The sequence below is a fragment of the Crocuta crocuta genome, unplaced genomic scaffold, assembly GCF_008692635.1.
Source record: "Crocuta crocuta isolate KB4526 unplaced genomic scaffold, BGI_CrCroc_1.0 scaffold457, whole genome shotgun sequence".
NCBI classification, from domain to species: domain Eukaryota; kingdom Metazoa; phylum Chordata; class Mammalia; order Carnivora; family Hyaenidae; genus Crocuta; species Crocuta crocuta.
In genome coordinates, this window is record NW_027531318.1 from 3,301,435 (window position 1) to 3,325,439 (window position 24,005).

Below are 24,005 nucleotides of genomic sequence, written 5' to 3' on the forward strand. Positions count from 1 at the left end.
TACCTAAGCACCCCCTAGTAAATTTCTAATAGTATTTCTGTTGACCTAGGTCCAGTTAGGAAAATAATTAATCACTACAAGATCCTAAGAGCCTTGCTTTTAAAAATTACTGCCATGAAATTATTCCCATGTATCAGTATCATATCCCAATAAATCCCTCACTGTCATCTTCTGTAAGATTTTGTGTGAACATCAAAAGGAATGTTTTAGTTTGCCAGATTATAAAAGGAAATCTGCATTTCAGGGCCCCTATGTTTTCATGACTTTGGGTCATTTTCTCCCCCTCCAGATTTCAAATGTATGGAAGCTCTGGGCATGGAATCAGGGGAGATTCATTCTGACCAAATTACGGCTTCATCCCAGTATAGCACCAACTGGTCTGCAGAACGCTCTCGCCTCAACTACCCAGAGAATGGGTGGACTCCTGGAGAAGATTCCTACAGAGAGTGGATACAGGTATGTAGCATGAGACGTGGCATCTTTAGGGTTGAAGATTTTGGTCATCTAGAAAGGTTGTTGGAAAGAAAGCAGTGCCGTGCCCAATGCCTTCAGGTGAGAAGAGAGAAGCAGTGGGCACCAAGTGTCATCACTCTGCAGGGCTATCATGTCACCACAGTCTAAGGAAAGCAGGCCTGGTTGATGTCCTTGGAAATTCTTTTTTTTTCCTCAGATACTTAGATACAACTCTTCAGAGAATGTGAGCACGGATGTCTCACTTTGGTAACAACTGGAAGATCTGATTTTCCCCCAACAACTACACATTTTCTATTCATATACTTCCTCCTTCAACAGATTTTTATTTCCTGGATGAAATATATTAGTCCAACCAGCAGACATGCATGAAATAATGATATCAAAGTATAAGGCTTCTTATTTGTTTGTTTGTTCAGAGGAGCAGAAGGGAAGAAAGGAGCTGAGGTTTACTTTTCCATACAGGTGTACATAGCACATGCCCAAGAAGACAGTCAGATGGAGGGCACTGGTCTTTGTGGGCTGTGTGTATACACATATATGTATGAAAGGGACACATTTGTATCCTTTTTATTTGCTTCTGCATTCCTCTCTTTGTCCTGACACTCCCTTCCTTGCCGTTACCCTTACATCCCCCACAAACTCTCTTCTGCACCACAGCTCTCTTGCCCTCAACTCATCTCTGGCACCAATCCTAATGCCTCAACTTGTCCAACCTTGTTGTCTGGCTACTCCCACCGAGGCCTGATGCTCATGTTCTTCACTTTTTCACCCACTGTCAAATGAAACATCCGTATCTGGCTGTGTGGGTTACACTGTGGGCAAATTATACAAAGTTATTTGCTGAAGGATCCAGTCTTCCTTTTCAGAGAGTAGGCAAAGTTGTCTTACATTCATTGCAAGATATATAAAGATGACTAATTCCCAGAGAGAGTTTCTAAGCAAGGAAACAACCAAGATGATTAATCCCCTACTTTGTACATCCATTGCTGTCTCAGTCTTTTGAGCACAAATCCCAGATTTTGTTTTACTTTGGAAAGGTCAATATTAGTTTAACATACACTTAAAGTAAAATGGCCTATTACAGGAGACTGAACTCCTGCTAACCTCTAAATGATAACACTGAGAAATGTGTAGAGGGTGAGAAAAGATGAGATTTTTACCTGAGGATTGCTGAACCCAGCTCTAGATTGAATCAGAAATTACATGAATTTGCCTATGTCAAAATAGCTCTTGGTAATTTGTTTTTCCACATCCCCAAACCAACAGGCAGTTCAGTATGATTGACAGACATGTGTCCAGAGGAAAGCTTGCATTTTGCAGTGCTAAGCATGTTTGCATGGTAACATGGTCCTATTCTTGATAATGTGGAGACTGCTCCATAATTCAGGGACAGTGGTGGGCTTGAAAGAGTTCTAAAATTGCAACTGTAGCGATTCTTCTGTGCAAGGCAATTCTGTGTCAGTAGAAACATGGAGACAAGATGGGCTCTCACAAAGCATTTGTCAACAGGACAAGATTTACATCCTTCTCAGGAGCTAGGCAAAAGAAAAAAATCTGAAATGATCCGACTCTTTTCTGTCAAAGCACAGAGAGCCATGGTTAAAAGAAGCTAAGTAACCAAAATCCCTCAAACAGGGTTTACCTCTTATTCAAGCTACTCTCCACCTATGCCCAGCTAGGGGTCCATTCCATGTCTTCTTACACCAGGACCCAGACAGGGGGAGCGGCTGTCATCTCAAATGTTGCTGGTCACCAAGCAGAAGGAAAGAGAGAGCACAGCCATCATGCTAGCTCTTGTGGTCCCCTTGAAGAGCACTTCCACCCGTTTTCATTGCCAAAGCACATCCCCTGGCCACACTTAGCAGCAATTTGTCACATGCTGGATGGAGGAGAGCTAGAAATTTGGTGAACAGCATGAATGACAATTGTGCCATTTGTAGAACAGTGACTATTTATTGAGTGTCTACTATGGAGCCCAACTTCTGCTGAGTACTTGACATATTTTTATTTCATCCTCACAGTAATCCTGTGAAGGAGGTGCAATTATCCTCATTTTACAAACGAGGATGCTGAGGTTCAGAGAGATTAGTAAATGCCCAAGATCACAGTGAGTGACCGGTCTTGGAAGCAGGATCTGCCAGACTCCCAACACCTGCTTCTTTACACTTCGGTCTCCTCTGTCTTTATCATTTGTTACCTTTCATATAAACTCGAGTGTAACTTGTGCCACAACTTCCTTCATGCCTTTCCTCATGAGAAGACACATGGAGATGAGTTGGGTGCTTACTGTTTCTAAACCTAGCATTCAGTGCCCTTATGCCTCCATCCCTATGGAAGATGAATATCAGAGAGTCTCAGCATCTGTTCACCTTGAGGTAAAATTATCTTTTGCTCCTTATGGAGCTCAGTGGACTCATTTACATGCTTGTTGTGTCTTCCCACATGGTGGGAGCTTTTATCATTCACCCATCACCTAATTATGAATAATTTCATATGTTTCCAGCTTTTCCAAAACTCCTTGGAAGTGGCTGGCTTGTTGTTTTCATTGGGTAGATGTTTTAAATTAACCAACAAGTAAAACATAATTGAGGCTGAGGGCAAGAGACACATACCTCCAATCACAGGAACGTTAGCATACAGACATTTCTATTTATATGCACAACAGTATGCGGATGGTATTTGTTTTCTTTTTCTGCTTTTTTCACATTTTGCATGAGATATACCCCACAAAACATGTTGCTGTAGCAACAAGAACAAACACTTGCATGTGTTAAATTAATAAGGCAGTATTGGAAGCTGACTTTCCTTCAAGACAGGAACAGTCTTTGGTTGCCATTGTTTTCTCTAGGAAATTACTGAGTGACATAAAAAAACAATGCGTCGTTAACCGTGGGTATGAACGTCTACATTGGTGCTTCCTGTGAGATCTGTTGTCTGCCAGAAAGCTTAAAAACAAGTCAAGAGGCAATTTAGTGGGAAGGGGCATAAGGGAAGTCCCCACTCAGAGCTTTGCATATGGTCACATCCTGCTCAAAAGGCCACTTCATATCCTGAGCAGCTAAAACCTCTTAATGGTCAACAGCAGAGTTAATTTGTGAAATTTGCCCATGTTTTTCAGAGTATTCCACTCTGTTCTGTATCTTGGAACTGCTTATCTTATTATTAATTTCACGTTTTTCTTCCTTTTGTTTCTGATTAAACAATAAAGGTTCAAGTAAAGACTCTGTATATCAGTGGTGCTATAAAAATTCTTAATTTTCAAGCACATCATCAGAGCCCAAGCCATTAATCTCACTGAAGCTGAGTTTCTTTCCCTGTAAAATAAAGGTACTGTAGCCTTCTCCACTCAAGCTCTTGCAGTTCATGATACTATAAATTTCGGAGAAATGCAGCCTTCGGGTTTCTTCTCCTCTCTGCATACTAAGTGCATAGCGTACTGTCTGTTCCGGAAACGTGTTCTCATAGATCCTAAGTGTAGCCATTCACACACAAAGCAGAATTTAATTCATTAATTATTTCAATGTTTTATTAATGATAGTGTTCACCACACTGTAAACAGATTTATCCTTCTCGCTTTAATTAAAGCTCTTGGGAGCGCTCTCCTCAAAACAACTGTGACTTTTCCCTGATTAAAATGCCAGGAGACAAGGAGGAAAAAAAAAGCAAGAGATATAATGCCTGGATAAGATATGAACTTTGTTGATCCAAAGAAATAAAAATGGCACCAGGGACTAATCGATTACCACACCCTCCAGTGACTTTAGAAATAGAATTGCTTGATAAACCAACTCTGGCTGAAACTCCACTCTTCTCCAAATTTGGAGGCATTGTCTTTTGTGGGAAATTTTTTGGGTACCAGATTATTTATGCCGTCACTTATTCCAGAGAAGCAGAAAGCGAAAGCGGCTGGCTCCTAAACCCCATCCTGTTTAGTTTGGTAAGTCAGCCCTCTTATGGATTAATCACACAGAAGAAGGGAACTTCCACAAAGACGTTCTGTAGTTCTGAGAATACATCACCAAGCCCCTAGAGCGAAATCGTCTTCTCTCTCCACTGCATTTCTTAGTACAGATGTTCGTTCTGAGGAATGAGGAGAAGGGAAGTTCCAGAAGAGAGGAGCTAGCACTAACTTTATGAGGAGGCTTGTTTCTGTGTTTTCCTTTTGCCTTATATATGTTCCTGTTGGATAATAATCCACATTTTCTAACTGAAGGAACTTTGAAAACATACATCAGCAACAAAAAGCCTTAGTGTGGAAAGAAGGTCATCTGAACTGAGTCATAACACACCCATAACACCACGCACACAAACACACACACCCTTATGTTCATTCACTCACTCACAATCATAGTGTCAAAGAAAGTAGGTGCCCTTATTAATGGTCAACTTGTGAAACTGATCAAGTCCAGAAGGCCTTTGAGTTGCTTTGTGGATTTGAAAATTTGTTGTAAAATTGCGGTGCCTGGGTGGCTCAGTCAGTTAAGTATCCGACTCTTAATTTTGGCTCAGGTCATGATCTCATGATTATGAGATCGAGCACTGTGTTGGGCTCTGCACTAGGCATGAAGCCTGCCTGGGATTCTGTCCGTCCCTCTGCCCCTCCCCCGCTTGCACTCTCATGCTTTCTCTCAAAAATTTAAATAAACAAGTAAATAAATAAAATTAATTGTAAAACATGTTCTAACAACAAAACTTTGTGTTTCTATAGCACTTTTCTTTTTTCTTTCATTTATTTCTTTTTAATTTTATTTTATTTTGAGAAAGAGAGACACAGAGAGAGAATGCAAGTGGGGGAGAAGGGCAGAGGTAAAGAGAGAGAGACTCTTAAGCAGGCTCCATGTTCAATGTGGAGCCTGACAGGGGGCTCGATCCCACAACCCTGGGATCATGAAGTGAGCCAAAATCAAGAGTCGGTTGCTCTAAGCTACCCAGGCACCCTACTTTTCCTTTTATAAAGCACCTTTTTTGTACACATCACAGTTTAGTCTTAGAATGTAAGTTAAGCAGGCCAAAGATTTACATCCCCATCTTTATGTGAGAAAACGGAGGCTCAGAGAAGTTAAATGGTTCATGAGTTCCAACTTGGGGAAAAGATGAAACTTGTGGGAAAAATCAGGCTTACACAATGGAAGTGGACTTCCTTCCTCACACGTGAGAGTGGAGTCAGTGTGCACAGAGAGATCTGGAAGGCCGACAGCAGCTGGTGAATCACCACTTGTGGTCAGACCTGATTCAAGCCCAGCATGCAGCTGGCCTTTGCATAGCTCCTTCGCCACTCAAATTGTGGGTTTTTTCACCTTACACTATCTCAAATGCAGTACGCTGCATAATTTTCTCATGCCAGCTCTAGAGAGAAAAGCCACAAAGTCTGGCAAGGTTGTAAGATTGTAAGGGCTCACAGATCCCAGAGGAGACACAGTCATTCAAATAGCCAAGTTCCTATAATCCCCAGCCCAAGGGGCTTTGCTTTATACCAGGAGGGTCCTTCCAGCTCACTGCCCAAAGGCTTCCCCAGCTTCCAAAGCTGTGAGTAGCACCTATCAGAAACTTCCAGAGTGCCTTGGTCATCATTAAAAAATGGAATTAACAGTTATGATGTACTGATAATGGATATAAAAGGTAATTTAAATGCATGGTCTTGGGGCTCCTGGTGGCTCCATTGGTTAAGCATCTGACTTCAGCTCAAGTCATGATCTCACCACTCGTGGGTTCGAGCCCTGCTTCAGGCTCTGTGCGGACAGCTCAGAGCCTGGAGCCTGCTTCAGATTCTGTGCCTCCCTCTCTCTCTGTCCCTCCCTTGCTCATCCTCTCTCTCTCAAAAATAAATAAATATTTAAAAAAATAATAAAATAAAATAACAAAATAAAAAATAAAATAAAATAAAATAAAGACATGGTCTTGATTTCAGGAGCTAAGAAGGGGCCAGCTGGATGCCCTGTAAGTAACAAATGGAATGAAATAACTCATGAATTCTTGGAAATATTCCCTCTCGCCGCATGGAATTATTACACATTTTTAGCAAGTCTTAGGTGGGAAAAGTGAATGCTCCTCATTCAGTTAAAAGAATTTGTTATTTGGAATCCTTCTTTTTATCTTTAAAGTTACTTGTCTCCCAAAATTAGAGTAGAAACTAAAATCATTTATCTTAGAGCTTTAGAATATCATTTATTTTAATAAGTTTCATGTATAATTTTCTTCTAAACTTACGGGGAAAATCTTTTGTTCTCATAATAATGTGTTAGGTATGGAACAGGTATGTCTGGTGAAATAGTTTTTGACTTTTTATACAATTGTTAGTTTTTAGCAGGTTTATAATCTGTAATGCTGTATTCACGATTGGTTCCATTTGCTAAATTGACTGGTCCAGAACATATATTGAGCCAGGTTATCCTGACTGTAAACTCTCTGTTTATAAACCATACACTTTAGAGGGTACATTATCTCATTCAGATCATTAGTAAATTGCTGAAATTGCAATAAGATGATCCTTTATAAATGTGTAACTAGAGAACTGACAAAAATAGCTCACTGGGTTACCCAAATGTGGAATGAGGCATGTAAAATATAGTGTTGGCAAATTTAGGGAAAATACAGCTGTTTGACTGAATGTTTATTCCCCAGGTGTGCTGTGTGTGTGTGTGTGTGTGTGTGTGTGTTTTTGGTACAACTAATATTACTATGCTGTTTTAGCTAAAACCTTGATCTGGAAAGAAGACAGATTGCTTTAAAAAAATTCCCCTAAGATAAGCCTTTGGTTATCTTACCCTGATTCTGCAGGGACCTCTACTTCCTGCATAAAATGAGTGTTTTACATCCTATCACAGGGCTGTTTTCTGTGACTAGGTTCCACCCAGGAAGTCCCTGTTCCCAAAATTCCTCTCTGGAGGAAATTTTCCTTTGCTTTCTCTGGTACCTTGTTTTCTCAAGTTATTGGAAGTCATTTGAAGGAAATACTTATAGGAAACATGTATAAGGATGGGTTACATTCAGAATTTGTTGCTGCTTTAAAGGATATTATGATTTGGGCAACATGGGGAAGCGTGTGACATAATTATTTAGATATTTTTACCTGACTGTTCTGTCATAAAGAAAATACAAAGATCATTTTAACTGTTTTTGGTCAAATCAACCACTTTAAATTCAGTTTTAAAAATCAGTCAAATGATTTTACTCATTAGGATTTCATGTCAACACACCCCCAAAGAGAGTGTATAGACACTTAAAAAAACCTCTTAGGTTTTTATGATGAAATCACTGGAAAGACAATCTTGAAAAAAGCCACAACTATTCAGGTAGAATTACACTTCACATAGATTAATTTGCATACCACACACATTTCATTTGCTTATGGTTTTGGTTTCTTAATTGTTTTATGCCTATTTGGAAACAATATTCATAGTTATATTCTAGAGGAGAATTGTTTTCTTTCTAGGATAGCTCAGCTTTAAGTATAAGACTAAAAGTAGATGCAAACATTATTTTGTCTAAAGTCATTATTGTGCATGAGTTCAGAGGCTAAGTGATTTGGAAGACCACATAGCAAGTTAATGACACAGAACCTGGACTAGAATCTTAGCATCCTTACTGCCACTTCTTTGTTGCTACTTAGTTTTAAGCATGTGCAAACATGAATTTGGATCCTTTTTGAAGATGATATCCTGAAGATCAGGTAAGCACATTTAAATCCCAGCATATCCCATCTTTGTTATTAATCAGTAAATGATATCTATCAAAATGAGCAGTCATTGCCAAAGCTTTAACCTTGGTCAATGGTTGGACTATTTCCAGAGCAGAGCTTCTTGGTTTGAACAATACTGACATTTTAGATTAGATAATTCTTTAAAATTTTTTAATGTTTATTTATTTTTGAGAGAGACAGAGCATGAGTGGGGAGGGGCAGAGAGAGAGGGAGACACAGAATCCAAAGAAGTGCCAGGCTCTGAGCTGTCAGCACAGAGGCTCATGCAGAGCTCATACCCAGGAGCTGTGAGATCATGACCTGAGCTAAAGTCGGACGCTTAACCAAGTGAGCCACCCAGGTGCCCTTAGATTAGATAATTCTTTATTGTGGGGGTTATCAGTGCATTGTAAGATATTTAGCAGTACCCCTGGTCTCCACTCACTAGAAGTTAGTACCCCCCCCACACACACACACACATGCCTCAATTATGACAACCAAAAAAGTCTGTAGGCATTGTCAAATGTCCTCCTGGGAACAAAAATCACCTTCAATTGAAAGCCACTGGTATAGAAGATGCCCCAAGTGCTAATCAAGTCATTTTTTAAATAATAAGGTTGATCACCATTAATAAGGTTGATCACAAAGGAAAGATAAACTGGTTGGTTGGCTGTTTTTTTTCTCACTTTTCAACGTCTTGTCACAGATATCATTTGAATAGAATTGTAGTTCTTTTGTTTTCCAAAAATACAGATGCATCTGTTTACCTTATGCAGGAAAATAGCATCATAAACCTCCTGGCTTATTTATCTTAAGCTTCTCTATTTTTAGCTTTTAAAAGTGAACTGTTTTTAGCTAAATAAATACAGATGTTATTTCAGAATACTACAGCTTGGGTCTCAAAAGGCACTGATAAGGACTGGATTAAGAAAAGGAAACACAAAGATAAAATCACAAGTCATTGTTGACAAGAATTAGGAAAAATAAGACTGAAATGAGCTCCTCGACACCTGGACATTGTGTATCACTGACCTTTGCTGACGTATTTTAATTTTTTGCAGTATGTAAATCAAATGTGTGTGTGTGTGTGTGTGTGTGTTTCACTTCCATGGTAATCAAGAGTAAGGAGCTGTGTTTGAAAAGCTTGTCTATTGCTTATTAACTTATCTTTTCATGGGAAAAATACTATTAAGTTTCCAATTTTGTAACCTAAACAACAACACATTAAGAGCTATCAATTGCCAATCACTTTCATATCTGTGGACCAATAAGAAGGCAAAGTTGATGGTTTCACATCTGTTTTGGGTGAAAGGCTGTTCCTGTCTGTGGTATTTAAAATTTAAAGAACTTCTGTTATTATACAATTGGGAATCCTCAGGGAGTAAAATGTTAATGAAATCCATAACATGCACAGATTTTATGATAGTAGTTTTAAGAAATTCCTTTGGTGGGGTTTGTTGATTTCTGTCCCGGCGGTAATAATTGTACCTTTTACAGAGTGCATTAATGTTCGCATTTAGGAGCAATGGCTACGTTTATGCAGCGTGTAATGTAACACCCGAACTCCTAAGCTTTAAATAACTTTCATATCGTAATTTGAAAGCCCTAGAGCAAAAAATGTGCGTTCCTCAGAATTGGCACAACCCACAGTTTAAAACTTATTTAGCACGTTCACGGCAACCTCCTCCAAAGGTGGAAAAGGTACAACCTGGAAATTCCAAAGCTTTGCAAAGGATGCAAATAGGCATTCCAGGCCCACTTATACTTCTCATTTAATGCACCATTTGAAAGCTACACATCAAACAGACAATTTTGATCCGCATCAAAATAACAATTTGGGATGCTGACCTGCAAGAGATACAGATACTCACATTTATTTCCTTTCTCCACTTGCACCGCCCCCTCCCCCAGCTTTCAAATTTCATTCAATTCTGTGTTCAGATAAAGAGAGGAAAGCAGATTAAATCAAAAACGCTCTATAAATCCCAATAGTAATAAAATGCATTATGCTTTTATATTTCCAGCTATTGAACAGAGTAAGCATGTGAAACTAATTGCACACATTATGACTCAGAATAATCACATATGTAATTGTGCATGTGACATGCAGGTTTTTTTAAAGCTCTCTTTGCCTTAAGGGGTTAAAACCACAGTTATGACACTCTTACAATTGCTTTTCTTCAGAAGAGTGAAATCTTAATTTTACCAAAGTTTTATCTTCTCACAATTCTAATGCTTTAAATTTCTAACTACATTTTCTGGATTTAGCAGAAAAACAAATCAGCTCCTTTATTCTTTGAGCAGACCTGAGGAGGACTATTGATAGAGTTCTTTAGGGGATGGGTAATTGAACCAGAAAGCTTCTGAAGTCTTTTCAAGCATTTAAGATTCTGTGATTCTATTAAAAATAAGTTTACTCTATCAGCTGGTGCCCTGGACTTTGCCTAAATGAAAACATAAATATATGAAGCATAAGTGGAATTCATTATAAATACTACTGATTAATGTGTGAGTTAGCACATAGCAAAAATGTATTCTTAATTCAAAAGATTTTCTCTCCTTTGATCAAGTAATTGTTTAGGTTGGCTTCACCATGAAGCTTATCTGAGGACTTCACATAGAAACTTCACTAGCAAGGCATGTTTTCCTTGGTTCTTTTGTACTAGCTCACAGGGATGAGCTGCCCACCAGGGGACATAAGATGAAGCCCAGAGAGGTCACCTTTCGTGTCTCTCCAATCTTTGAAGGAAATATCTTTAAGGCATAGACTTACCTACCATTATAGACTGTTCACACCTTAAAGTCCTTCCAGTACTCAGTCTTTTTTTCTTTCCTTAAGAAGACAAACACCGAGTCCCCTGGGTGGCTCAGTCGGTTGAGCCTCCAACTTCAGCTCAGGTCATGATCTCACCACTTGTAGGTTCAAATCCCGCATTGGGCTCTGTGCTGACAGCTCAGAGCTTGAAGCCAGTTTCAGATTCTGTGTCTCCCTTTCTCTCTGACCCTCCCCCTCTCATGCTCTGTCTCTCTGTCTCAAAAATAAATAAAACATTAAACACATTTAAAAAAAAGAAGAAGAAGACGAACACCACATTCAAGTCTGAGGATGTTACAGGCCATAATACTAGCCCAGAAAAATAACAGGGAAAAAAAAGTGGCCCCAGGGAACCTGGATGAAGCTGTATGAAGAAGGACATTACAGTGTCTTATGCTTCCAAGACTTGATACATTTACTTTCGTCTAAAGCTGATGCAGATAGATACATCTCAGAAGAAAGAAAGACCAAGACCCAGGCAGACATGCAGGCTAATAGCTGCAGGTGCAAGAAATCTGACAGAGCCTACAGTTTGAGAATCTGGAAATGAAATCTAGAATTTGCAGTGGGAAGTACTCATGATAATAAAAAGAAGCTAGCAAATTATGAAGTATGAAATACTGAAGAAAATGTTTTTGATATTTTAGGAGATACACCAAGCTCATGGGGAGAAAAGAAAATAGCTCTTTTTTTTACATTCTCAGTGTTAAGAAATGAAGCTATAGTACACAGGATTTTCCTGACCTAATTATTTAAACCTTATGTTATTCTCTTAATTTTTTTAACATTTATTCATTTTTGAGAGGCAGAGAGAGACAGAATGTAGTGGGGGAGGGACATAGAGGGGGTAGACACAGAATCCGAAGCAGGCTCTAGTCTCTGAGCTGTCAGCACAGACCCTGACGTGGGGCTCAAACTCACAGACCGCAAGATCATGACCTGAGCAGAAGTTAGACACTTAACCGACTGAGCCACCAGGAGCCCCTAAACCTTATTTTAAAAATCCAAACTAGTCATTGCTACTCTCGATCAGCAACATTCTATCATACACATATTATACTATTTCTGTAGTTTTGACTTATGTTTCCAAATATTGCAATTAGGAGGTTCTCATTAATTTAGAAAGCTACAATGCCAAGACAGCAAGAATTCATTTATTTAACAATTCAATTTTCCATGGAAAGAAAAACCGGTCAGTACGTTTGTGCCTATAGTGTGGTATTTCCTCTCGATCAACCACTAAGAAATAAATGAATCCCATTTATTGCGACAAACATGAAAGGTATCTTACGTGATCTCCATCTGCACATTCCTGTGTTTTCTGGGCAGCAGGACAAAAAGGAAGAGGAGGCAGGAGTAGGCAATTTGGGCTTCATCCTGTATATGCTGAAATTATTTGTGATTATTAATTTCTGTAACACAATAATCCAGTCCCCTTAGTCTAAGAACTTTGTGGTTTTCAAGAAGAATTTACATTAACATCTGTTTGTCTACTTATCTTTCTTTGAAGTGTCTAGACTTAGAATATTCATGTGTCTCGGGGCGCCTGGGTGGCTTAGTCGGTTAAGCGTCCGACTTTCGCTTGGGTCATGATCTCGCGGTTCGTGGGTTCGAGCCCCGCGTCGGGCTCTGTGCTGACTGCCAGCTCGGAGCCTGGAGCCTGTTTCAGAGTCTGTGTCTCCCTCTCTCTCTCTCTCCTAGAAATAAATAAAACATTAAAAAAAAAAGAATATTCATGTGTCTCATATAAGATTCGTCTTAATTAAAATCTTTTTATCAAAAGTAATTCAAATGTTATGAAGCAGCTAATTCGATTTCTTTTTAAATACCGGCAGTTTTAGTAAAACCGTGCCAAGTGATGTGTTCTTATCCTAACTTTGTGTCTAAAAGTATAGTAACAATGGGAGAGGATTCTTACCATTCCAAAAACCCGCAAGGGTATATGAAAGGAATGGTTCTCTAGCATTTCCAAATATGGGCCTTAGTGCTATGGTTTTCTGTCAAGAACTGCCCCTTTCACATACACACACACAGCAGTGTGGCCATGTTGCCCAAGAAAGCATTTCACCTCTTATCACCTCCAAGTCTGTGGTTGAAATAGATGTATCCAACCACGTGTTAAGAATGGTTCCAGTGGATAAATGCAAGTCACAGCTTCCATTATGTTAAGGACTTTAGGCAGTGCTAGGGGACGAATAACATGATATTCTTAGTGTAACATCTGTGCTCATTCTCCTGTGGTTTGAATGTACTCATGCACATGCATTTTTCCCATTGTGTGACCCAGGCTGAAATGCATGAAATTAATATAGATTTTTTTTCAGCCTGCATTTGGATGGCAAAGCAGCATATCTTCAGAGCACAGAATGATGTCGTGCCTTTTCCCTTTCTTTTAAGGGAAGCCTGGAAATTACTAATCATTATATAACATTTCTCCTCTCCTTGTTTTCATTGTCCAGCTCCAACATGAAGCCGGTCAGTCCAAAACTGCAGAACGTCCCTTGTGAATTGTAAATGCAAATGATTCTTTTAGAGAGTAATTTTTCAAAATGCGTTATTTCAAGGTTTTTCCTGCTCCCCTTTCTCAGTGATCTTCAAAAAGAATCAGTATACACTTCCTGGCTGAATGATAAGCTTCCAACAGGGAAAATCCAGTTGACCAAATATTCAATCGTGATGTTCATTTCATCTGTTCTCAGGAATGATTGGCATCCCTTCAGAGACTAACTGTTGACACACACTTTCTGACAGCCAGCTGTACCTAGGCAGTCTGTTCTTTCTCTCCTTTCTTGTCTCCGGGACGGCATTCCTTATAACCTTAGGCGGGTAAGCGACTTTAATCTCAATAATCCCATCAGCTCCTTGCAGGATTGTTCATGCCAAGTGGAGGAGTTTTCTTGGACACCTGCACTTGTGGGTTCACCATCAGCACATGAAATTCTCATTAACATGACAGGCCCACCTAGCTCCTTGAGAAATACATGGAACATTGGTGTAAAAGGACGCCATCAGAGTTTATAGGCCAAGAGGCTGATTTAGACCGTCGCCCTCATCTGCAAGTCTTTAGTTTCCAGAAATTCATCCTTGTGTTTGTTTTTGAAACCAAGCTTTTAGGAGGAGGGAGAAAAATTAAAGGCATGATTACTGGAAAACTAATAATAAACAAGTCTTTTTGTTTGTGCTGAAATAGACAGATGCCTTTGGAGTACAAATGTGTGTTTATCTTGAGTCATTTAGGGATCTCCCCACTAATGCAGATAAAACTTAACAGGAAGCATGGAACAACAGCTTCTGAAACATAAATAAATATACTTTACCTGTACATGACATTTAATATGCTTTTTGGTCTTTTAGGTTTGAAAATCTCTTTAAACTCCTGATAGACCTGGAAGATGTATGTGTCCGTAACTGAGGTCACTGCACCTAGAAAGGGGTGAATGCGACCTTGCCTCAGTGTAGAGCTCCAGTCCTCCTGCCAGGAGGCTCACTTGTGAGGCTGCTTCTCAGACACCATAAGACAAAAGGACACAAAATTCGCCAAAGGCCTGAAATCTGCATGCATTTCAAAGCCACGTGCAGCTATAATTCCAACGTCTTATAAAGACCACACGTTAATTTGGTGAAACCGTAGAGACTTATAGTTACGCGGTGAAATGTTGAATGTTGTTCCTTTTTAGAAAATACGGGAAGGGTATGGGAAAAGTCTAAGATACCAGATACATAAACATCCAATACATAAACATCCTGTGGACATCATGCTTGCAAATAACTTAGCTCTAAAATAAAAGATTTGCATAATATTGAAAGCATGATAGATATTGTAAAAAAAAAAATTATGTAAGTCCTACTGGCCTTTGAGGTGACTTGTGGAAGGAAGGACACATACTAAGTTACTTGAGAGGTCCTCTGAGAAATAAGTGAAAAGGAATACTTCACACAGCATGAACCTAGCCCATGAAACTCATTGTTCAGTGGACTCCGGCCTCAAGTAGTGGGCTTTTCAAAGGATTGGAAATTTTGTGAGTAGTTACAATAGTTGAAGTTATAAAGGCCAAGATAAAAATAATCACATTCAAATCCTATGTTAGTTGGCCAAACACTAACTTTGCCTTTAATGACAGGCAATTGGCTTTTGTTTGAAAGAAAGGGGTTTCAGATCCTTCCAGCAATGGTGTACGGACACAGCACTGAATTTAAATCCAACAGACATATACTGAGTGTCTGCTAAGGATTAGACACTGTATGTAAGGGCCAGTCCAGGTAAATTTAAAATGAAGGATTCTGTCTCTCCTTCAAAAGAGTTAAAATCCAGGCGCGCGCACACGTGCGCGCGCACACACACACACACACACACACACACCACCACACCACACACCAATTACCTGAGTGACTAAGAGAAAAAAAATATTAGGGTCACATTCTTATGGTTAATGTGTGTAAGAATGCTTCATTATGATTCTCATAATAACCATGGGTTGTAACTAAATGGAATAAGCCTTGGTATTTCTGTTGGCGAGAGGAGAAGACTAAGGCTTGGGACGGCTAATTAACTTGCTTAACATTGTCCAGGTCACTTTTTAATGTCAAAGCTACAGAGGTACTTCTGGAGCCTGTGCTACATGCCACCACACGCTGCCTGCATCACCCCAATTTTTTCCCTGCAGTCTAGAATTGACTGAGCATTTATAATGCAGTCTATCCACTCTGTGCAGAGATTTATTGTTTACTTTACTTTTTCCCTCACTGACTAGAGGGCAGGAATCTGGGAACCTTCCCTCTCTTTCACCCAAGTATCTAGCACTTATTTGTATTATAAATGAATAATTGCCAGCCACCAGCTTCCCTCCACCGAAACAAAAATACTCACCATTATAAGCTCATGTTCTGAACTCAATGCCCTCTCCTTAAACGTTTGTGGAGCAAATGGTATGATTTCCACAGCAGTGTGAATCCCTGAAGTAAACATAATAGTTTTTATGCCACTTCACTGAAATGTTTTCTTTTAAATGTATATATAAAGTTAGGGTAGGACTACACAGTGTGCCATTAGAACTCGAGAGAGATGTTCCTGACTCATGCAGACTGAGGTTTAGGTATGTTCCCAGGAATGCTTGGATTCCCAGAGGCAAGGAAAGCCTGTATTTCAGCAGGATTATCTCAGCAGCACAGTACATGCTCATGAGCTTAAAGCTTAATTACAAATAAGATTTCATTGTCTCTCTGTCACTAGCCACGCCCTTCCTGGCCTGGACTTGTAGACCACATGAAGGCCCATGCAAAGGGTGATGCATGTTAGGGAGAGGGGATGGGGAGGACACTTATCCTTGCTCTCTAAAGCAACTTTGCCAGGAGATATTAGATAGAAGGAAAATATTCATCATATCTGTTATTTCAAAATACAGACAGTTGAGTGAGATATTTTTCCAGCTAATTCTGCCTTTAGCTCGTCAATCTTGGCCCCTTCCTTGGCCAAAGTCTTACCCCATCTTATGAGATCTAGTTTGATTCAAATGACCCCTTTCCCATAAAGCCTAGTCTTTCTCTTCCTGCTTGGAATCTTTATTCTTTGGGACCCCATAATGCCTCATCTGTCAGCATAGTGGCCTTTTTTTTACTTTCAGCCTGTGTTATCATTATTTCCACATAGGCCTACCAACTTCCAGAGCCTGGCAAACAGTACATATGTGTTGGGTTTAATAGATTAGATGTTTTTATCTGGACACTTGGGATCTTTCAGTTTAATTTCACATTTTAAGTGAACATCTATGATGTGTGATGTGCCATAATTGAGATTTAAGACACTTCTATGTGAGCATGTTCCCTGGCTCCATTTATTAGTTTATAATTTGCCTTCAAATATTTTTAAGGAAAAGATCATTAATGTTTTTCTATATAAGATTTTAGAGGTTTCTTAAGTAAGAGAGGAAATCAAATGGAATAACTGTCTGATTTTTCTGAACATGATTATATCTCTTCAAGAAAATCTGGAAGGAAAAAACTCTCCTGTTTTGCAGAGAATATGTGAGGCTTTCTGCCCATACTTGTATTAAAGATGTTTTTCATAAACTAAGCTGAACATTTTCGGGTGGGTGTCACAGTCCCATGTGCTGCTGTTGATCCAGAGATCTTCAAAGCTTCGTGCTATATCTATCACACAGAGGGAATGTAGACCAGTGGTATTGCCTCCATTCTAGAACATTTCATCTTTATGGCTTCCATATTGGAGTGATTTGACTAGCTGGATTCTGGAAATGACTCTAGTTGAAATGCTAAAGTATTAACCTGCTGTGCAGAGTCCCTTTTGCTTCTTTTTTTTTTCTTTGCCCATGCCACTTGCCAATTTTAACAACTACAGCAGATTTTACTATTTAAACAGAACCAGATGGAACTTAAGTTCAAAGAACATATCAGAGTTAAATATTGCTTTTTAATTAGTTGTTTCTGATTTATACCAAAAAAATTAACATGAGATAGAAAGAATGTGCAATAAATTCAGACACAAAGGAGCCCACTTAAGCATTATCTCTCTTTATTAGCCAAAAAAGACAAAGGTCTGCCCTTGTTTAGGGATGTGGTTTTTCTTGCCTCTTTCCTTCTTCTGTGCTGAAAGTATAGTGGCAAGTCAGGGAAACCAGGCTTTCCGTGCATTTGTGCTGTGACAGCCTTATCTAATGTTATTCTAAGTGGCTGGCTCATGTCTCCCGATAGGAGAATTCATCTGTTCATTCATGAAGGGTTGTTGTACTATTGGAGTTTTGTTATAACCAGTAGTTTGTTTCCACCCAAGAAAAATCCTTTCCTTTAATTCAGCTATGGAGGAAAAAAGAGAGAGATTAATTCATACAATTAAGACCAAAAAAGAAAATAGGTGAGATTCTTCCTGCATTGCGCTTTTCTCATACTTGGATATTTTTACTCTTTTACCAGAATTTTAGAAGTGTTTTCTCATTACCTTTTGCTCAAAATGATTGATCCCTACCATACTGTTTGTTAACAGCATAACTGAATTGTTTGCAAAGTTTTGCTTTCTAGCAACCTGTGTAAATTTTAAACCCATAGTCAATGGTTCCATACTTTCTATGATTATACAAAAATGTAATTTTAAAAAAACAGATTTCATTATTCTTGACCAAGCAATTCTTTTGATAATTATCAAGTTTTTACAACACAGATGGTGCAAAGCATAGGTGAGAGTTTGTACATGGGCCACAGATCTGCTCTGGGTAAGTCCTGGCCCAGTCACTGATGAGCTATGTCACTCTGGGCAAGGTCCACCCATCAGTTTGCTCCTCAGTTGCTTTGTCCATAAAAGCCTCCATGTGTGACTATTGTGAGAATTCAAAGAGGTCATGATTATAAGTTTAGTCATTAATAAAATGCCTGATACATAGGGATTGCCCTGTGAGTTTTCTGTTAATATAGTAACTTCAGCCATAAGTGTTTTTTTTTTAATGTAATATAGTAATAGTGAAAAAATACATAAAGAGATAGAGAATTATGTCACTGGCTATAAAGTGGTTATATTCCAGTTGGTAACTATACAAAGTCCAAGATGCCAAGTTAGGGAATGTAATGATCGGATGCTTGAATTAAGTCCTCAGATCCTAGAACAGTATTGATGTTCAAATGCTCAGGCTCTATCAGAAAACATGTGTGTTATCTAAGGAAATGAGACAATTACTTAAAAAATATTTTCTTTAGCTTGTGGTGTCTAGTGATGAATTAAACAGCTCTTTGAGTCATCAGAGATGCTCTAAAAAAAACCCAAAACACTCCCCCTGCTTCAAAATATTTTTCCTGTTTTTAATCAGACTTCAGTTCTTTGTCCTTTATTTTTTCAGGCTCTTGTATTGACCTGCTTTGAGAATGTTAGAAGCTGGTAAACGCTCCCTTGCCAATGCTATCTCAATGGGCAATATTTTATTGAGCAAGACAGATTTTCATTTTAGAAATGAGGCTTTCCACATTATGACATTACCAATAGCTGGTTATGTATTATTATAGAAAGCAACGATATTCATTTCATGGCTCGGAGGCTGCATGCTTGTGTTTAAACGGCAGTTTGCAAAGGTTTGCTACATGATTTACTACACAATGCTAAAATGTGTGCTTTGTCCAAAAGTGATTCCCAGTAAAATGTGTGCCTCTCCTGGCTTCTCTTTATCTAGGGAATGTGTTTCCTACCATTACTAAGACAATGCCATGGCCCTAAAGTGCATGTGGATTATACTTGTAGACATCTTACAACAAAGAGTGAGTCAGGATCATGGTCAGATCTATGCCATAGGGGGCCCTCACCCCACAAGTGCTGCTAGCCCCCCACCCCCTGCCCCCCTAAAGTGGATGAGGACAGGTATTTTCTTCTACTAATGCATCTCTTCCAAAACCCAAAATGAAAATTGGGCTTTCCTCTTCTGTATCTGCTGTCTGGCAATATCTTCTCTTTGAGGGAAAAACACAGTGAAAGTAAGATGGGGGTAGACATTCTACCAGCAGTGTTAGAATATATATTTATACTGGAAACAGGATATCATATTGGGTCACTTCTGCTGATGATGCTATTGAAAGCTAACTCAGAGAGCGGACGATGGAACTCAAAAGTAGCGTGCTAGACTTCTGTAAAATAGTCTACAAACTACCAGATAAGTACCAGATGTTTATGTTTGTCACACACACAGAGTGAAACATTCAACTATTTTAGCAAATGCATTGATGCTGGGTTCTGTGCTTACCCCTCCCATCATCACACCCCTTTACCATCACCCTTAAGGTCAAACAGAAGTTCATCAAACTCAGATGTAAAATCACATCCATCTTCCAATTAAAAATAAAGCAGCTGTGAAATAATGATATTCTTTCAAAATAAGAAGATAGTGATTGGAACAGAGCTGATTGGATTTAGGGAAAGCAGGTTACTTAATTATGGTTATTGTGTGAATGGGTTTTTATGGAAAGAAAGGAAGTATTGTTCAGAACGATGAACCCTCCAAAACAGAGGGGTGGCATTATGTAAAACTGTTCTGGGGTTGTATCTTTGTCTTTCCAGCTGCCTGTCTTGGGTCACCAATCTCGTCTATTATGATGTGAGGTGGGTAAGAGCTCATCATAATTCAAAAAGCTAAACCAGCAAGAGGATGGCCAGTGGCTGACTTGGAATAGTTTTCATGAATTCTAACTCTTTAGCTTAAAAATGACCGGAGCGCAATACTCTTTAAAGAGCACTACACTTCTTAACAAATAATGTCTATAGTGGTGAGAGAAGCGTGGTAAGTTGTTTAGGGTCCATTGATTTCATTCATTCATTTCCTCCTGTTTACCTCTGCACTTGTTACCCCTCCTCACCAGAACATTCCTTCCCTCTGTGCCCATTTGTCCACTTCAACTGGGTATCCTTCAATACCCGTCTTAGACATCAAAGTCCGCAGTGAAATGTCTGTGGTGCCCCAACTTCCAATCCTCTGGGTAAAATTTTACTCCTTCCTCTGTGCTGCATCCCATTTCATGTGTATTGATTGCCCCATTCTGTCTTCATGTGTTTGTGCCTCCCACACGCTGACTGCTCTTTATATTCTCACCACTTGATACAGAACTTAGAAGATGAATGGCATTAAGTGCCCACTGAATGAATGTTGATTAGGTTGAATAAAAATGTTCACAGGTTGAACAGATCATGCTACAACCAAACTGTGGAATACCCTGAAGCCACTGAAAATACTTTTGGCCAAAACTTATACCCATAAAACTAAACAAAAAGCAGACTATCAAACATAGAGTTAATATGACCTCATTCTTTTATGATAACAAAACATACAACACAACATTCACATCAATTTTGCATAGAAGAGAATACTCTGGAAGGCTGTTATTGGTGGCTTTGTCCTAATGTCAGTCTTATAGAGATTTTGTTTTCTTCTCTAAACTTTTCTGCATCTTATACATTTTCAATAGACGTCTATTACTTTTCTATATAAAAAAGCAGATGCTCCTTGGAAGAAATCCCTGAAAGTCTGAATGGAAGTAGAGCAAAAACACAACCTGATGAGTTTAGTGGTGGAGACATGAGCTCTGCCCCAAACATCCCCGGGGGAAGAAGGCACTTCATGCTGTTTACCGGACCAAAAAGAGGAAAGAGTCATTTGTCGTAAGAAAAGAGGAAAAGGTTATTTTAGGTCAAGAGAACTTCACGTGACAAGGCAGGGAAACAAAAAGGCTGGTGTTAGTAATAACAAATGATTTAATGTGGCTGGAAAGGACTATTGGAGAGGGATAGATGCAGCAGGTAGGACTACAAAGGCCGATGGAGGCCAATGTCATGGTTATTAGAGCCAGCCGGGCTTCACAGGTGAGAAAGGTGTAAACACCTAGGCTTTAGGTGAGTCCTTTTGGGTCTCCTGACACAGACACGGGAAGTGTGCTCAGCAGGGCTTCTGAGGCTGAGGGTTTTGCATCTCTCCCAGACCCTGTGAGGCACTCCAGGGTTGCTGTTAGGGCATTCCTCAAAGATACCTAGGAAGAAAGGACTTGAAAGAACATCCCTGGTGTTGCCCCTGAGAATTCCAGCAGTGCTAGGGAGGCTGTGTCTTGTTAGAGTTCTGGCTACCATCCGGTTTTAATTGCAAAGGTTCAGGCCCCAGCCCTGATCATTTTGTGAGGTTGTCATTCATCCTTACTAAACCCAGTGGCAGTAATGTGAGGAAGAAAAATGAAATGAAATTTCAAGTATCCCAGTGCAGTATAAACAAGAGGATCTGCAGAGTTTTAAAGCACAGCAGGAAATTCTGTGCAATTACAAGAGGAGGCTGCTAATGCATTTCATTGCTGTTGAGAAAAGAAAATGTTTTTTTCTTTTTTACAAGTGATTCGTGTATATGTTTGGGGGCTTTTGTATCTGGGACCTTGGACGTTTCTTTCCCCTTTTGGATGCCCAGTTAATTTCAGTCGGCTGCTCCTTCCTTTAAGTCATGTGTTTTTAATACCTAGGGTTCATCTAGTTGACAACCAATTAAATTCTCTCCTACCTGGTAGGAGGTAGGAGTTACCAGGTAGTCCTACCTGGTAACCAAATTTTATCCTAAAAACGAAGTTTAAAAATTAGGAAAAGGACAGCCAGGGAATGAAGTTCTAATGTTATTTCAAATCAGCCTAAGCTGAATGTGCACTCTTGAGAATTTAATCATTTCCAAACTGAAGAGCCATTTGTAAGTTTGACAGGAAGAGTTTATTTAAATAGCTCTGCTTCATGCTCCCTTGAACGTCAAGACTTGAAGGGCCCTTCAGCTTGAAATGGATATGGCATTGGGCATGACTCAATGGATAGTCAGTAAAGCACTAAGTGTTCTGAGAGCATTTGAAAACAGTTGAAATTGTTGAGTGCAACCATGTCCAGAGTGCCCATTAACTTTCAGACTGCAGCGTTAGGAAATCAGAGAGTTTTTGTGGCAACTTAAAATCACCCGATTATTTGTCTGTTATAGAGTTAGATTTAGGGTTGCCATAGAACATCCAGAACATCCAGTTAAATCTGTATTTTAAGTAAACAATGGACCAGTTGTTCATATGTCCCAAATATTGCACAGGACGTAGATATACTAAAAACATTTGTTGTTTCTCTGAAATTCAAATTTAACTAAACAGTCTATATTTTTATTTGCTGAATCTGGTAAACATGGATTTCCCTCCCTTTTTTGAAATTTGTATACAAATTCACACAAAATATTACAGTTCACTTGTGAAAAAAATTCAAATTTCAGAAAAAAAATCAAATAGCAAGAACAGGTACTTGGTAAAAATTTGTTGAGTAAATATTTTTTTTGTTAAAATTAAGGCATCTACCATTATTATCCAAAAATATTAATTCCTATTAAAGTCTTGCTCATTTTTTCTCTTAAATCTGGTAATAGCAACCAGAGCATAGACGTTACATCTTTATTTATTTATTTTTTTTACAAATAGTTTATTGTCAAATTAGTTTCCACCTAACACCCAGTGCTCATCCCCACAAGTGTCCTCCTCCATACCCACCCCTCCCCCACATCCATCAGTCCTCAGTTTTTGTCAGCATTCAAGAGTCTCTCATGGTTTGCCTCTCTCCCTTTCCCCCACCATTTCCCTCTTTCTTCTCCCCCTAGACTTTACATCTTTAAAGTCAAGTAAATGACATAAAGACGGTTTTACGTTGAATGGTTGAATGGTATCCCTTCCTTTCTAGATGAAATCTCCTATTGTTGAATTGTGTTAACTTCAACTTGGCTTTTATGAGCTAGTAATACAGCTGTTTTTCCTGGATGTAACTTTGTGTTCAGTTTTGAAGTGAATTGGCAACATGTTCATTTAACTACTCCAAGGGCCTTCAGGAAAAAGCAATTCGTGAAAGACAATAGTCATTCTTCATGAGGCTGACTGTACATAAAATGGAAATTCTTTAGGTGTCCATGGCCTATAGGACTGGAGGGTTAATTGAAATTTTGTTTTCTGAAAATTGGGTTGTCATGTAGTAAGTGAAAGCAGGATTCAGAAGTTTTGGTGGTAGGTACAGGGTATATTGCAGGGGAGCAGAGTTGTTTTCCTTTTTTTGGCTTTTGTTACTATTTTCATTGGAAAATGGCATTCTCTTACCTCTTTATAATGAATGTACTGTTGAAACATCTTGCTAATGTTAAGCAGTTGTAATTTTCAATTACTTTCTGTGTCCTTTAAAAAGTATTTGCCAGGGGCGCTTGGGTGGCTCAATCGGTTGGGCATCCAACTCTTGACTTCAGCTCATGTCCTCACAGTTCATGGGTTCAAGCCCCACATTTGGCTCTGTGCTGAAGGCGCACAGCCTGCTTGGTATTCTCTCTCTCCCTCATTCTCTGCCCCTCCTGTTAATGCTCTATCTCTTTTTCTCCAAATAAATAAATAAACATTTTTAAAAAAATCTTTCAAAAGTATTTGCCATATATTTGTGTATCATTTCTTTAAAGTATCCTATTTATACAGAAATACAATAGATAGAGGGTGTAACAAATGGAAGAAAACAATTTTAAACAAATATTGAAA

The 24,005-nt window shown here is 39.0% G+C and overlaps 1 protein-coding gene across 4 annotated transcripts in view; it reads left to right on the forward strand.

Moving 5' to 3' along the window:
- The window catches only part of NRP1 (neuropilin 1), a 138,619-nt gene that overhangs the window by 70,566 nt on the left and 44,048 nt on the right, over positions 1-24,005 (forward strand). For all 4 annotated transcript variants that reach the window (XM_077771764.1, XM_077771766.1, XM_077771765.1 and 1 more), the window contains exon 6: positions 290-456. In XM_077771764.1, the coding sequence (XP_077627890.1) occupies positions 290-456 (167 nt within the window). The remainder of the gene's footprint in view (positions 1-289; positions 457-24,005) is intronic.